At 41.9% G+C, this 13,405-nt stretch overlaps 1 protein-coding gene across 1 annotated transcript in view; it reads left to right on the plus strand.

Annotated features, from left to right (window-relative positions):
* ACAP2 (ArfGAP with coiled-coil, ankyrin repeat and PH domains 2) overlaps positions 1-13,405 on the plus strand; it is a 142,047-nt gene that overhangs the window by 44,234 nt on the left and 84,408 nt on the right. Inside the window, exon 2 of the mRNA XM_004577805.3 lies at positions 4,783-4,840. Coding sequence (XP_004577862.1) covers positions 4,783-4,840 — 58 coding nt within the window. The remainder of the gene's footprint in view (positions 1-4,782; positions 4,841-13,405) is intronic.

Here is a 13,405-nt window from a genome sequence, read left to right on the forward strand (position 1 = left end):
TTGGTGATGGTTGTTAGTTTTTTAAATAATCTTAAGTGATTGGGAAAAATAATTCTTTATCAAATCTTTTCCTTTCAGGTAATTTTAATTTATAAAGACAATGTGATGGGATGGTGTGGTGGCATAATGGGCTAGCTAATCCATTGCCTGCAGCACTGGCATCCCATGTAGGCTCTGGTTTGTGTCCCGGCTGCTCCACTTCTGACGCAGCTTCCTGCTTGTGGCTGAAAAGGCAGTGGAGGATGGTCCTTGGGCTCCTGTACTTGCGTGGAGCTATGGAGGAGGCTCTTGGGTTGTGACTTTGCATCAGTTCACCTCAGCTCTAGCCATTGTGGCCTTGTGGGGAATAAAAGAGTGGGTGAAAGATCATTCTGTCCATTGTCTGTGAAATTCTCTTTCAGTGAAGATAAAATAAATCTTTAAAAAAAGATGACAATGTGATGCTCTTGTTACCTATAATATTTAGTTATTTTTGTAGGTATTGTTTAAAAAAACAGTAGTTCAGAAAGTTCACTATTGTACCAGGGATATACAATTATCTGGGTTGTGCGAATTCTCTTTTTGTGCTTTTTATAGAGCTTCATTTAATTCACAGCTGAAAGTGATCACTGTGCTTAGAAATGTCTTGGTGTTTACACTTGCTGCTTTTTTTTTTCTGTTTCAGTTTTATGTTTTGAGTTAACTATTCTTTGAGTACAAAACTCAAGTATAAAATAGACAAAAGAATGAAAGTAGTATTATTAAAGTGTCTTCTAAAATGCTGGGTGTATTCAACTTAAGATACAGAGAACAAGAGCTAAGTAATAAAATTTATTTTTTTTCATGCATTTTATCTATGAGAAAGAACTTTCATTCATGTTTTCTGTTTGAAATTCATTGGAACTAATACACTCAGGAAAGGGGCAGGCAAAATGTTTTAGATTTGTGGGCTGTGTGATCTCTCTTGAGCTATTTAGCTCTGCCATTATAATATAAAAGCTGCTGCAGATAACATGGAAGTGAATGAATTTGTGTTTTCTGAAATTTTATTTAGGGACACAGAAATTTTCACTTGTCATAAAATATTGTTTTCCTTTTCCTCCCAGCCATTTAGAATGGTAACCATTTGTTTATATTTGTTACATCTGTTACATATATATATATATATATATATACACACACATAATACTAAATCAAGTATCAAACTAATATGATTAAATAATATAAAATTATATGATATATAATGTAATATATAAAACATATAATATCAAATTAATTATTAAACCAATATAATTAGATGATATAAAAGTATATAATTATATGATTATCAAATTAATAAAATATTTAATATGTATTTAAAAAAACAAACAGGTTATGGCCCAGAATTGCCTGTTTGGTTGCAATTTGCCAATTCCTGTGACTGAATTTTTTGCTTTTTGTTTTCCCTTTTCTTCTTCTTCTTCTTCTTCTTCTTCTTCTTCTTCTTCTTCTTCTTCTTCTTCTTCTTCAAGAAAGTAATTATTGTGGCTGCGTTCTGGTCAGGATACAGTTGTAGTTTCCCTTGGCACGAGTGTGGACTGGGACAAGACGCACCAGGCTGGGCCAAACTGCAACACCTTCTAGTGTTCTGGAGGACCAGGGTAGATGTGGGACGGACTAGGCTAGGTCTCAACCCCAACTGAGCCATAGATGAACTATATGTGGGTATGGATGCACCGTGGCTGGGCTGAAACATCCAACAGCAAGAGCCAGAATGGGTTGAAGGCCAGTTAGGAGAGGCCACTGTTCCTGCTAGGACAGGAGGTGAGCTGAGTAGGGCTGGCTCATGGACCCACTGGTATGCATGAAATCTGGCACTTGGAGGGGTTCTGATGGAGGAACCTGGGCAACTCCTCTGGCAGGACACAGACCCTGCAGGTAAGCGCAAGAAGCATGGAAGGATACAGCCAAGAGGTCATGGAAAGTGTCCCACTGGCATACATTTGGCAAGGGACGGGGGCGGACCAGGCTGAATCAGTTCACGTCACCCACTGGCAAACCCAAACACTGGAACAGAGTGTGAGTGGAGCCAAGCTCGGTAGAGACAAAAGCAGTTCACAATGCGGAATGCCAAGGTGAGGTTGCCTGTGCCAGACGTGACTGCAGCACCCAGCCAGCACATGTGAGAGCCAGGAAGGGAGGGGGCAGAGCCGTCAGGGGAGTTAGGGGTGGTTCCCTTGCTGAACAGCTACTCCCACTGGAGAGTGTGAGCAGGGATGGGGGCAGGGCAGACCAGGCAGGGCTACTGCACCTGTGCACCTCATGTACCCTACAACAATATGTTCTTTCTGATATAAGGCAACCTTCATGCAAAAATCAAGATCAACAGATACATAAGTAATCATGTAAATACATATATTCATCTAGAGAAACCCTGTAAGAGAGACTAGCATACTGAGATGTGAAGATACATTGCAGAATTCATCTTAACTTCTGATTGGGGAAGAACCAGGCTGGGCCAATTGTTCCTACTGGTACAATATATAATTAGAGTGGGGCCTGGCCGCAGCATCAGCTGGCAGAAGCTGGCACTGGGGGCTAGTTCTGTCAAGTTAAACCACAGAACCACCTGGAGAGTGCATAATCCGGGAGTGGGAGTGGCCTGGGAGGGAAACAGTGGGCTCCTCTCTCTTGGGCTACTACCCCCCATGGGAGGGCACGAAAGCTAGGGCAGGGGTTAGGGTGGCTAGAGAGAGAGACACCCAACAACATCCGTGAGGCCTGGGTAGTTGAGCTGGTTAGATTTGACATGGTTCTCATGCCCATTGACATGTATGAGAGCAGAAAGGGATGTGGGATAGACTGGACACATATATTGGCAAACCAGGGCAGGGGGCGGGTCTGGTGGGATTACTGTGGGTCGCTGCAACTGGACGGCAGCCCCCACTGGCTTGGGCGAGGGCCGAGTATGTGGTGGATAGAGCTAGTCTGGACTGCGGATACCCATTGGTTCCAGTGGAAGACGGGGCTGAAGACAGAACCAGCCCAGCAACTGCAACCGCCAGCTGATCAGGGCGATGGACTGTGATGGGCCCGGTTCTTGCTGGTACATATAGGAGTTTGGTCCGGGAACATCTCGGAGAAAGGCTCTATGGGGATTTTCCCAGTAGAGCTTTTGGACTCAGAACGCTAACCATCAGTTGACAGAGGACAGAGCAGGTTGATCAACCACCTCAGCTATGAGTTGGCAATGTAAGTGCTGGGCAAATGGAGACTCTATGATGGACTATGTCAACCAGTGGATTCTCCAGAGACCGCACTGTGCTTGGAGTGGTGAGAATGGCAGCAATTCAGGTCCTTTGAAATGTCAAAAACACTCGGCCAGCTCTACCTTCAGACCAGAGATGGCCTCCGCAAGGAACTGATGAACTTATCTGGACAATATGATGCTGGACTTTATGCCTGGTAGACGCTTCCAATGAAAGAATCTCAGCTGAATTTGAACTGTGGTAACGCAACAGGGTGGAGGAGTCCACCATGGGGGAGGGACTGGGGAGTGAGGGGAGGGGTGAGGGGAATCCCACTGCCTATTAAACTGTGTCACATAATGCAATGTAACCAATTAAAAAAAGTACATAAATAAATAAACTTGGAAAAAAATAAAAATAAAGAAAATAATTATTTCAGAAACCACAAGATGAGGGGACACACACAATACACACACACCACAAAGTGCCAACAATTCAGTGTGGATCTTGCATGTAGTTGTTGTTACCTATTTTACTGATTATTTGTATGTTTTCTTTCACTGTTCATATATATGTTGTTTGTGTTTTTTAAAATTAAAATTTAAGCTGTGAAAGGAGCTTATAATTTTGGGCTTGTTAGTGCCTTATACATTTGTAAAAGCTGTGTATTGGGGCCTGTGCTTTGGCTTAGTGAATGAAAGTACCAGCTGGCGTGCAGTGCAGGCATTCTGTATGGGTAGCATTTCTGGTCCCAGCTGCTCCACTTCTGATCTAGTTCCTTGCGAATGTCCCTGGGAAAGCCTCAGAGGGTGGTTCAAGTCCTTGGCTTACTCACATGTGGGTGTGAGACCCTTGATTTTGGTTGCAGATAATTCTTTGCAGTTTAGTTACATTCATTCTCTCTGGAAATCTGATTCTTTGTAGAGCTCAAATGTTACAAGTTCTCATTTGTTTTGAAAGAAAAAGATACATGCTAGGAATTTCTAGTTAGTGTTATTACTTTGAGTAATATTAATGCTCTGAGTTAATCATCTTAGTGCATTGTTTTGTCTTAAAAATAATTGCATTTTTTGTTTTATTTGACTGTGAAGTATTCATACTTTATTTTAAGGTATTAATGATGCTATGTGAAATACAACTTTAACCATTGTTTTTATATTAAGGACTTGTCTTACTTATTTGAAAGACAGAGTTACTGAAAGGGAGGGAAAAAGAGGGAGAGACAGAGAGATCTTTGATCTGCTGGTTTACTCCCCAGAATGCCACAGCAGCCAGAGCTGGGCCAGGTCTAAGCCAGGAGCCAGGAGCTTTCTACAAGCCTTCCAAGTGGGTTGCAAGGGTGCAAGCATCTGGGCCATCTTCTTTTGCTTTCCCAGGAGCATTAGTATGGAGCTGAATCAGAAATGGAGCACCAGGCACTTCAGCATTCATGAGAACGTAGGTCATGGCCTTACCTGTTGTACCACAGTGCTGGTCCCAATTTTAACATTGATTTCTACCTTTTCTCTTAGAGGTCTTTTTCAGGAATAAAATATATATTTATACAAACAAAGTAACTTATATCCAATTTTTCTAGGGCTGCTTTGGAAGAAGTAGAAGGAGATGTGGCTGAATTGGAACTAAAACTTGATAAGGTAAAATTTTGCATTTTTAATTTTAAAATAATAATTCTTGCTTCCCATAAATTATAATTAATGGATCTATTTCCGGGATGTTCATGTTATTTATTTTTTTTTTTTTTTGTCTATGGTGGTAAGTGCTACTATTACTGTGATTTTATATATGAGGAAATTCAGGATAGAGACATTAAAAACTTGTTCAAAATCAATGTCAGAGCAAGAATTTGAATTCATGTTTGACTAAAAAGCTCACTATATATTCTTTATATTGTTGGAAGTGTGTCTTTTCCATAAAATGATTGTGTATTTGTCAAGATTTTTGTTAAAAGAAATTGAGAGAGAGAGAGAGAGAAAATGCCTCTGTCTTGTGGTTCATTCTCCACATTCCCATGTTGGCTAGAGTTGGACTGAAGCTGATTTACAAGCTAGGAGTTCAGTCCAGGTCTCTCATATGGGTAGCAGGGACTCAGCTGCTAGAGCCGTCTTCTGCTGCCTCTGAGTGTTTGCATTAGAAGGAAGTTGGAATTGGAAATGGAGTTGTGAACTTGAATCCTGTTGCTCTGATAAGGGATGCCGGCATTACGGTCTTTGATACAAAGTTTTAAACTCCTATGAAAGGCGACACTTAGTTTTGGTTTTATAGTATGTTTTTTAGAGTACATAGAATGACATTGCTTTTATGACATCTATTCTTTTTCAAGTAGAATTTCATCTGTGCTGTATGAAATTCATACATGGGAAGAGAGCCTCATGTATTGAATTTATAGTATCCACTGATCATGCTTTTGCCAGCAAGTTTACCTAGGACTGGCTTTTTTTCTGTTTTGTTGTTGTTGTTATTTGTTTGTTTGTTTTTTCTTCCTTCTCTTATCATTTGATTGTAATCAGGGTACATTGGTATAAAATCTTAAAATCAGAAAATTCAAATCCAGAAATGTTAAAGCATTGACATTCACAGTTGCATTAGCAGTGAGATGGATTGGAAGCAGAGTGGCTAGTATTGAAACTGGCATGCATAGGAGATGCTGGTGTTTAACACACTGCACCGCCATGCTGACCCTGGTCTTCACTACTTTGAACACTTAAGCTCATTCTAAAGTCCATCTTGCCAAAGAGCTGGTAATAGTGTCCTGGAAACCTGACATCTTTTCAAATGTCAGTCACCTCCACCATCCCTGAGGTTCATAGTTGCCTCATGTTTTTCTTGTTTAAGGTTTTGATTACTTATGAAATGTACTTCTTCCAGATTCTTGAACCTATAATTTCTCTGTAGAACTGTGAAGAATTGGAATAGAGAAAAGATCCTGACAGGAGGAAGAGACGGTTGTTATTTTAAGTGATGGCATTGAAGGACCAATAGGCTGAAGGGTTGTCCCATAACCAATTCAGATTTCATAACTTTGTTCAGGGCAAGTTCCTCCTATTGTATCATTGTAAATTATGTTAGCAACAGGTTCAGCTAGCTTGATGACTTAGCCTGTGTTTATTTTACTTATAATATGTTTCACTGGTAATTACATTCTTTTTAAGGAATAGTGCTTTATGAGTGGCACTGCTTTCTTGAGTTAACCATCCCTCCTCCAAGATGCTGTGGCATTGGCAGCATGACTTTTTCAGCATTGTTGCCATCTAGATACAATTTCTATTGTATATTGTCACTTGCAGACTTATTTCCAGTTTGTTAAGTGGACAAGCTGTTTAAATCTCAACTCAAATGCTAATACACTTTTATTTCCTTTCCTTTTTACAGTGCTTCTTGCATTTAAACACATTAAAATAATGTCTGCCCAATGCATGGTCATTGGCACATGGCAAATTTGAAGTGAACAATGGTGATGCTATTTCTTCAACAAAGGTTATCTCCTTCAAGACAGAATCTGTCTTTAAAAGAGGAAAGAAGCCTTATTTGTTAAGCCTCTTTATATACCACATTCTAAGTTTTATTTGTTTTTTTCATTTTTGTGTATTTTTATGATACAGTTCCATAGGCTCAGATTTCTATCCTCACCCAAATACCCCTCTCCCCCACTAGTGTCTATATTTTATTTATATTATCACTGATCATGTTTTAGTTATATTATCACTCATTTTTACAAGAATGTTGACATTATTCCCAGTTTGTACCTGGAGAAGTAGGAACTAGAGAGCAAGTTACTTAAAGATAGCGAATTTAAGCTATATTTCTATCATGTGGGAAAGTACATCATGCACAATAATCTCTTTTTTTTGTTTTTTAAAGATTTATTCATTTTATTACAGCCAGATATACACAGAGGAGGAGAGACAGAGAGGAAGATCTTCCGTCTGATGATTCACTCCCCAAGTGAGCCGCAACGGGCCGATGCACGCCGATCCGAAGCCGGGAACCTGGAACCTCTTCCAGGTCTCCCACGCGGGTGCAGTGTCCCAATGCATTGGGCTGTCCTCAACTGCTTTCCCAGGCCCCAAGCAGGGAGCTGGATGGGAAGTGGAGCTGTCTGGATTAGAACCGGCGCCCATATGGGATCCCGGGGCTTTCAAGGCGAGGACTTTAGCCGCTAGGCCACGCCGCCGGGCCCACAATAATCTCTTACTAAAAGTTACCAAATGAATTAGAGTTACAGATTTGCTATTTTGACTAATCTGATTCTATTTTCTTTGGTTTTATTTTTTTATAAGAGTTACAGAAGTGGAGGGTGAGGTGGTGGAGAGAGAGAGAGCTTTTCCATTCACTGGTTCACTCACCACATGGCTACAACATTCAGGGCTGTGCCAAGAGCCAGGAGCCAGGAACCTTTTTTGGGTCTTCCACATGGTTACAGGGTTCCAAACAATTTGGGCCATACTCTGCTGGCTTCCCAGGGGCATCAGTGAAGAGCTGAAGCAGAAGTGGAGCAGCCAGGACTGAGCTGGTACCCACATGGGATGCTGGTGTCATAGGTGGAAGCTCAGCTCACCGTGTTGCAGTGCTGGCCCTGACATTTACTTTTTTTCTTAGATAAAAAATTTCCCCCTCTTCATAGGCTTATACTATTCCATTGAAAAGCTCGTTGATCAACATCATCTAGTTAGGATTTTGGCAGCTGGTACAGTCAGTCTCCCCTTCTCCTCCTTCCGTGTGTGGTCATGAGATGATTCCTCCTGAGTATCTGTAGTGTATCAGTGATTTTGCTGTGTAATGATTTCAGTTTCTTGCCCTTCTGTGGCAATGACTTCTAGTCTAGTTTAATACCTATTTTCATGACCAAACCCGAGCCCCATAACACAGTTGTGAAATCTGGAATGTTGTTCTGATTTCTACCTGGAATCTCCAGTCCTTCCAGTTCTCAGGCTTACTGCTGCTTCCAGTTTACCTAGACTGCTGGTCTTCCATTAGGTCTGCTTGAGGTGTTTCAGACTACTTCTAACTTCATATCAGTGTAATTTTTAAAGTGATGTTTTTTTAAGGATTTATTTATTTTTATTGCAAAGTCAGATATATATATATAAAGGGGGAGAGACAGAGAGTAAGATCTTCTATCTGAGGATTCACTTCACAAGTGAGCGCAACAGCCAGTGCTGTGCTTATTCGAAGCCAGGATCCAGGAGCTCTTCCATAGATTCTTACAGAACTCCCACACGGGTGCAGCGTCCCAAGGCTTTGGGCTGTCCTCGACTGCTTTCGCAGGCCACAAGCAGGAAGCTGGATGGGAAGTGAGGCCACTGGTATTGGAACCGGTGCCCATATGGGATCCGGGCGCAGTCAAGGCAAGGACTTTAGCCACTAGGCTACTGCGCCAGGCCCCTAAAGTGATTTTTAAATCCACTGTTTTCAAAGTGTATAGTTCAGTACAGTTTAGTATTGTGGTGTTGAGCTCCATCACTGTTATCTGATGCTAAAGTAATCCATCCCCTCAGAAACCCGGTGCCTGTTTCAGTCACCCTTGGGTCTTCCCTGTAGCCTCTGGCAACCTTGTTTTTCTGTGGATTTGCCTGAATGTTTCGTTACAGGTGGAATCATGTGGCACTTGCGTATTTTGTGACTGGCTATGTTCACTTGCAGTGTTCTTAATGTTCAACAATCCCAAAAGAGATTTGTGCTTCCTTGGTAACAGGGAGGTTTGGTTTTATTATGAAATAAACTTTTTTGAACATCTTTATCTAACTGTTTAAGATGTGGTAGAGAAGGAAAGACAGGGCCAAGGGCTAAGGAGGTAAAAGATTTGGAATTTCATCAAATACAAGGTAGTTTTACTACCCGAAACAGGTGATAATTGGATATGTCACAGTTTATCCTGATTAATTAGTTGATGGTAATTGTGTTATTCTCTTTTGCTATTATGAATAGTACTGATCTGAATCCTTTCTCTATGCTTTGAACTTTATTCCATGGTTCTATTCATAAACCTTCATTTTCTTTCTATAGTAGCTTTTGCACAGAATTCCTGCTGTCTGAAGTGTACCCATCTATGTTATCTGCCTCTTCTTTGGGCTCTGAAGCCCTTCTAGACAAGTTATATAACTATTTGGTGAAATCAATTGCTTGAAGCACATTTCTTGTAATTTTTACTGCAAAGCAGTTTTTCCAGCCCAGTTAGACCCCCTCATTGCTCTTCCAGCTCTTCTGTGCTTCACTGTGTCCTCGAGATTGGCCACTTTGTTCTTCAGTCTTAGCAGATGACCTTGCCTCTTTGTTGTGCTTGGTGGGAATCCTTTAGTTCTTACTCCTAATGCAGAAACTGAATAGAATCTATTCTTGCTTTTTTGTTTTTCCTCTCCTTCGTGTCCTAAAAGTATCTTTTTCTAGCCAGGTCTTCTCCTGTCTTATGCCACCTCTTTGTCATAAGTAGATAAAGTTGGCCAAATTTGTTTATTTTTACCAAAAGCCTTTTTTCCCGCCATGATAAAGGCTAAGGAAAAAAATTAAGAAAACTTTCCTTCTGATAAGGAAGCACAAATCTGTTAATTACCAGCACCAAGCATTATTATTTTTTTCAAAAAATTATTCATTTGAAAGTCAAGAATTATGCAAAGAGAAGGAGAAACAGAGATAGATAGATAGATAGAGATCTTAATAAGCTGGTTTCCTGCCCAGATGGCCGCAGAGGCCAGTGCTGGAGCAGGCCAAAGCCAGGAACTTCATCTGGGTCTCTCATGTATATGGCAGGAGCCGGTGCACTTGTGCCATCCTTTGCTGCTTTTCCCAGGCTGTTGTTAGGGAGCTGGATTGGAGGTGCAGCAGCTGGGATACAAACTAACACCCCAATGGCCTGATTGCTTGTGCCACAGGTCATGGTTTTACCCGCTAGGCCACAAGACTGGCCCTGACCTGGTAACAATTTGTGCTAACATTTTTTTTTCTTTTTAAAATATTTATTTACTTTTATTACGAAGTCAGATATACAGAGAGGAGAGACAGAGAGGAAGATCTTCCATCCGATGATTCACTCCCCAAGTGAGCACAACGGCCCGTACTGTGCCGATCCGATGCCGGGAACCAGGAACCTCTTCCGGGTCTCCTACGCGGGTGCAGGGTCCCAAACCTTTGGGCCGTCCTCAACTGCTTTCCCAGGCCACAAGCAGGGAGCTGAATGGGAAGCGGAGTTACTGGGATCAGAACCGGCGGCCATATGGGATCCCGGTGCGTTCAAGGCGAGGACTTAAGCTGCTAGGCCACGCCGCCGGGCCCTATGCTAACATTTTTATGTGAATTATCTTACCCTTTTATAGTAACTTTACATGGTTCGATATCATTGTATAGCATTCAGAAGAAAAAAAAACTGGTTTGTTGAGGTTAACTAAGTGGTTATACATGATGCAGGACTTAAAACTAAGCCGACTGAGCTTGAGAGCCTGTGTTTTTATTTTAAATTGTTTTAGTTATTTATTTAAGGGGGGGACAGGAAGGGAGAGAGAGAAAAAAGGGCAATGAGAAAAAGCTCTTGAGACAAAGTGAAAAAGTGAAAGAGACAGAATACACTTCCATGTGTTGTTTCACTTCCTAAATGCCTCCAAGATTGGATAAAATGTGACTTTAAAACAATATCACACAATCAACTCACTTCTCTCTTTTTATGAGATATTTGATTTAATTATTTTTTGTTTGATTTGCTGAGTAAGTGGTATTTCCTATGTGGTACAGAATTCAAAGCTGAAAAGTATATCTGGTAATGATTAGTCATCTAATACCTTCCCTATTTGAGTACGCTGTGTACATCCTTTCATTTATTTCCTATGCATATAAAAGATAATATTTATTTGTATTTTTCAGTGTAAATGACTCCCTAGTCTAACAAAAATATTAACACTATTCTATGGATGTGTTTTCTGTTAACATAAGGCTATCTCACTTTTTAAATGGTTGGATTGTGCTATATGCATATGTCACATTTAAAAAGATTTGTTTATTAATTGAAAAGAATGATAGAGAAGGGAGGGAGGGAAGGAAAAAGTGAGAGACAGAAAGACATTGTTCATCTGCTAGTTCACTTATCTGCAACAGTCAGGACTAGGGCAGCCCAAAGCCAGAAGCAAGGAACTCCATCTGGTCTCTCAGGTGGGTGCCAGGGAACCAAGTACTTGGTCATCTTTTGCCATCATTCCATATACATTAGCCAGATGCTGAATCAGAAGCAGCGTAGTATGGACTCCAGTGTTCCCTGATGTGGGATGTGGATGTCCTCGCAGCTGCTTAACCCCCTACACTACAGTGGCTGTCCCCATATCGGAATTTCATTTCAGTTGTTTACTGATGGGTGCTTAGACTGCTGCCAATATTTGGCTGTGACTCTGCAGTGAGTAAGTTCACCTGTGTATGACTGTATGCAAATGCATCTGTGTGATGCATTTTTTAAAGTGAAATTACTGGGTTAATGGTTATGTATGTGTTAATTTTGGTATCTTTTGTTAAGTTGCTGTGGCGGGGTGCAAGCAAGATCACACCAGACATGTCTAAGGTTTATTAAGGAGTCTTTATTAATCAAGCTTGGTGATAATAGAGCACAGTAGCAAATCACAAGTTTATATGGCAATCCAACCAGTCATAATCCAGTGAATCATAATCGCAAAAGGAACAAATCGTCCCAGCTTCACCAACAATATAAGTTATCCTAAGAGACATGCAACGAATAACCGGGACACACTTACAAAGCTGCAGACATTCACCTTTCCCTGACTTCTCTGCCCACTTTCCACTACTGCTAGGCCTCACCTCTCCTGGAACTCCTGACAGCCCACAGACCAGAAACAATACATTATATCCATTGTACCATCTAAGCAGTACACAGGAATTGTGCTCAGGGGATTACCTGTCCTGGGTCAGCCAGGAGTTGAGGTGCCAGAGTAACAGAAGCAGCTGGCCAAAAAGAGAGCGAGCCCCTGCTTCACAGGCCTTTTAAAGGGGCTTCTGAGGGGAGTGGTTACAACAATGCAGTACCGTCCCCTCTCAGTTGATAGGTGAGTCACAGGTGGGCAGGAACGAATACCTTGTGTTGTGGGCTAAGGGGTTGATAGTGCTCCTTGGATGGACAGGAACAGGAACTGGGTTTGTAACTAAAAACACCTAGACTAATTGGACTTCCAATATCCTGGCGTAATTTAGGATGTGGGGGGGAGTGTGGTTGAGGATGGAATTACCATTCCATTGCTGTTAGGACCCACCTTCTGGAAAGAGGGTAGAGAACACAGCCAAATTTCATTTGCCCACTGTCAATGGGTGCTGGCTGTCACTGGCTGCACCCCATAACACTGCCCTCCATAGAATTGTATCGGCTTACATTCTCATCACCAGGCCTGTTGCTCTTTATCCACTCTCTGAAAGAACATGTTCTCAAACTTTTTGGCTTTGCTCTTCTGTTATGCCTGTGGGTTAACCACCAAATCACTTAGCTTGGGTTGGCTTGCCAAGACAACCACATATGGGACTTGAAATTCAGTAACTCAATAGATTAATTTTTAAAAAAATTTTATTTATTTTTATTACAAAGTCAGATATACAGAGAGGAGGAGAGATAGAGAGGAAGATCTTCCATCTGATGTTTGACTCCCCAAGTGAGTGCAATGGCCGGTGCTGTGTCGATCCGAAGCCAGGTGCCAGGAGCCAGGAGCCAGGAACTTCCTCCAGGTCTCCCATATGGGTGCAGGATCCCAAAGCATTGGACCGTCCTCAACTGCTTGCTCAGGCCACAAGCAGGGAGCTGGATGGGGTTGCTGGGATTAGAACTGGCGCTCATATGGGATCCCAGTGCGTTCAAAGCGAGGACTTTAGCTGCTAGGCCACGCCGCCGGGCCCAACAGATTAATTTTTTAGATTTATTTTTTTTATTGGAAAGTCAGATATACAGAGAGGAGGAGAGACAGAGAGGAAGGTCTTCCATCTGATGATTCACTCCCTAAGTGAGTGCAACGGCTGATGCTATGACGATCCGAAGCCACGATCCAGGAACTTCTTCCAGGTCTCCCATGCGGGTGCAGAGTCCCAAGGCTTTGGGCTGTCCTCAATTGCTTTCCCAGGCCACAAGCAGGGAGCTGGATGGGAAGTGGAGTTACCGGGACTAGAACTGGCGGCCATATGGAATCCCTGTGCGTTCAAGGCGAGGACTTTAGCCACTAGGCCACACCGCC

Source organism: Ochotona princeps, chromosome 3 (assembly GCF_030435755.1).
Source record: "Ochotona princeps isolate mOchPri1 chromosome 3, mOchPri1.hap1, whole genome shotgun sequence".
Classification (NCBI taxonomy): domain Eukaryota; kingdom Metazoa; phylum Chordata; class Mammalia; order Lagomorpha; family Ochotonidae; genus Ochotona; species Ochotona princeps.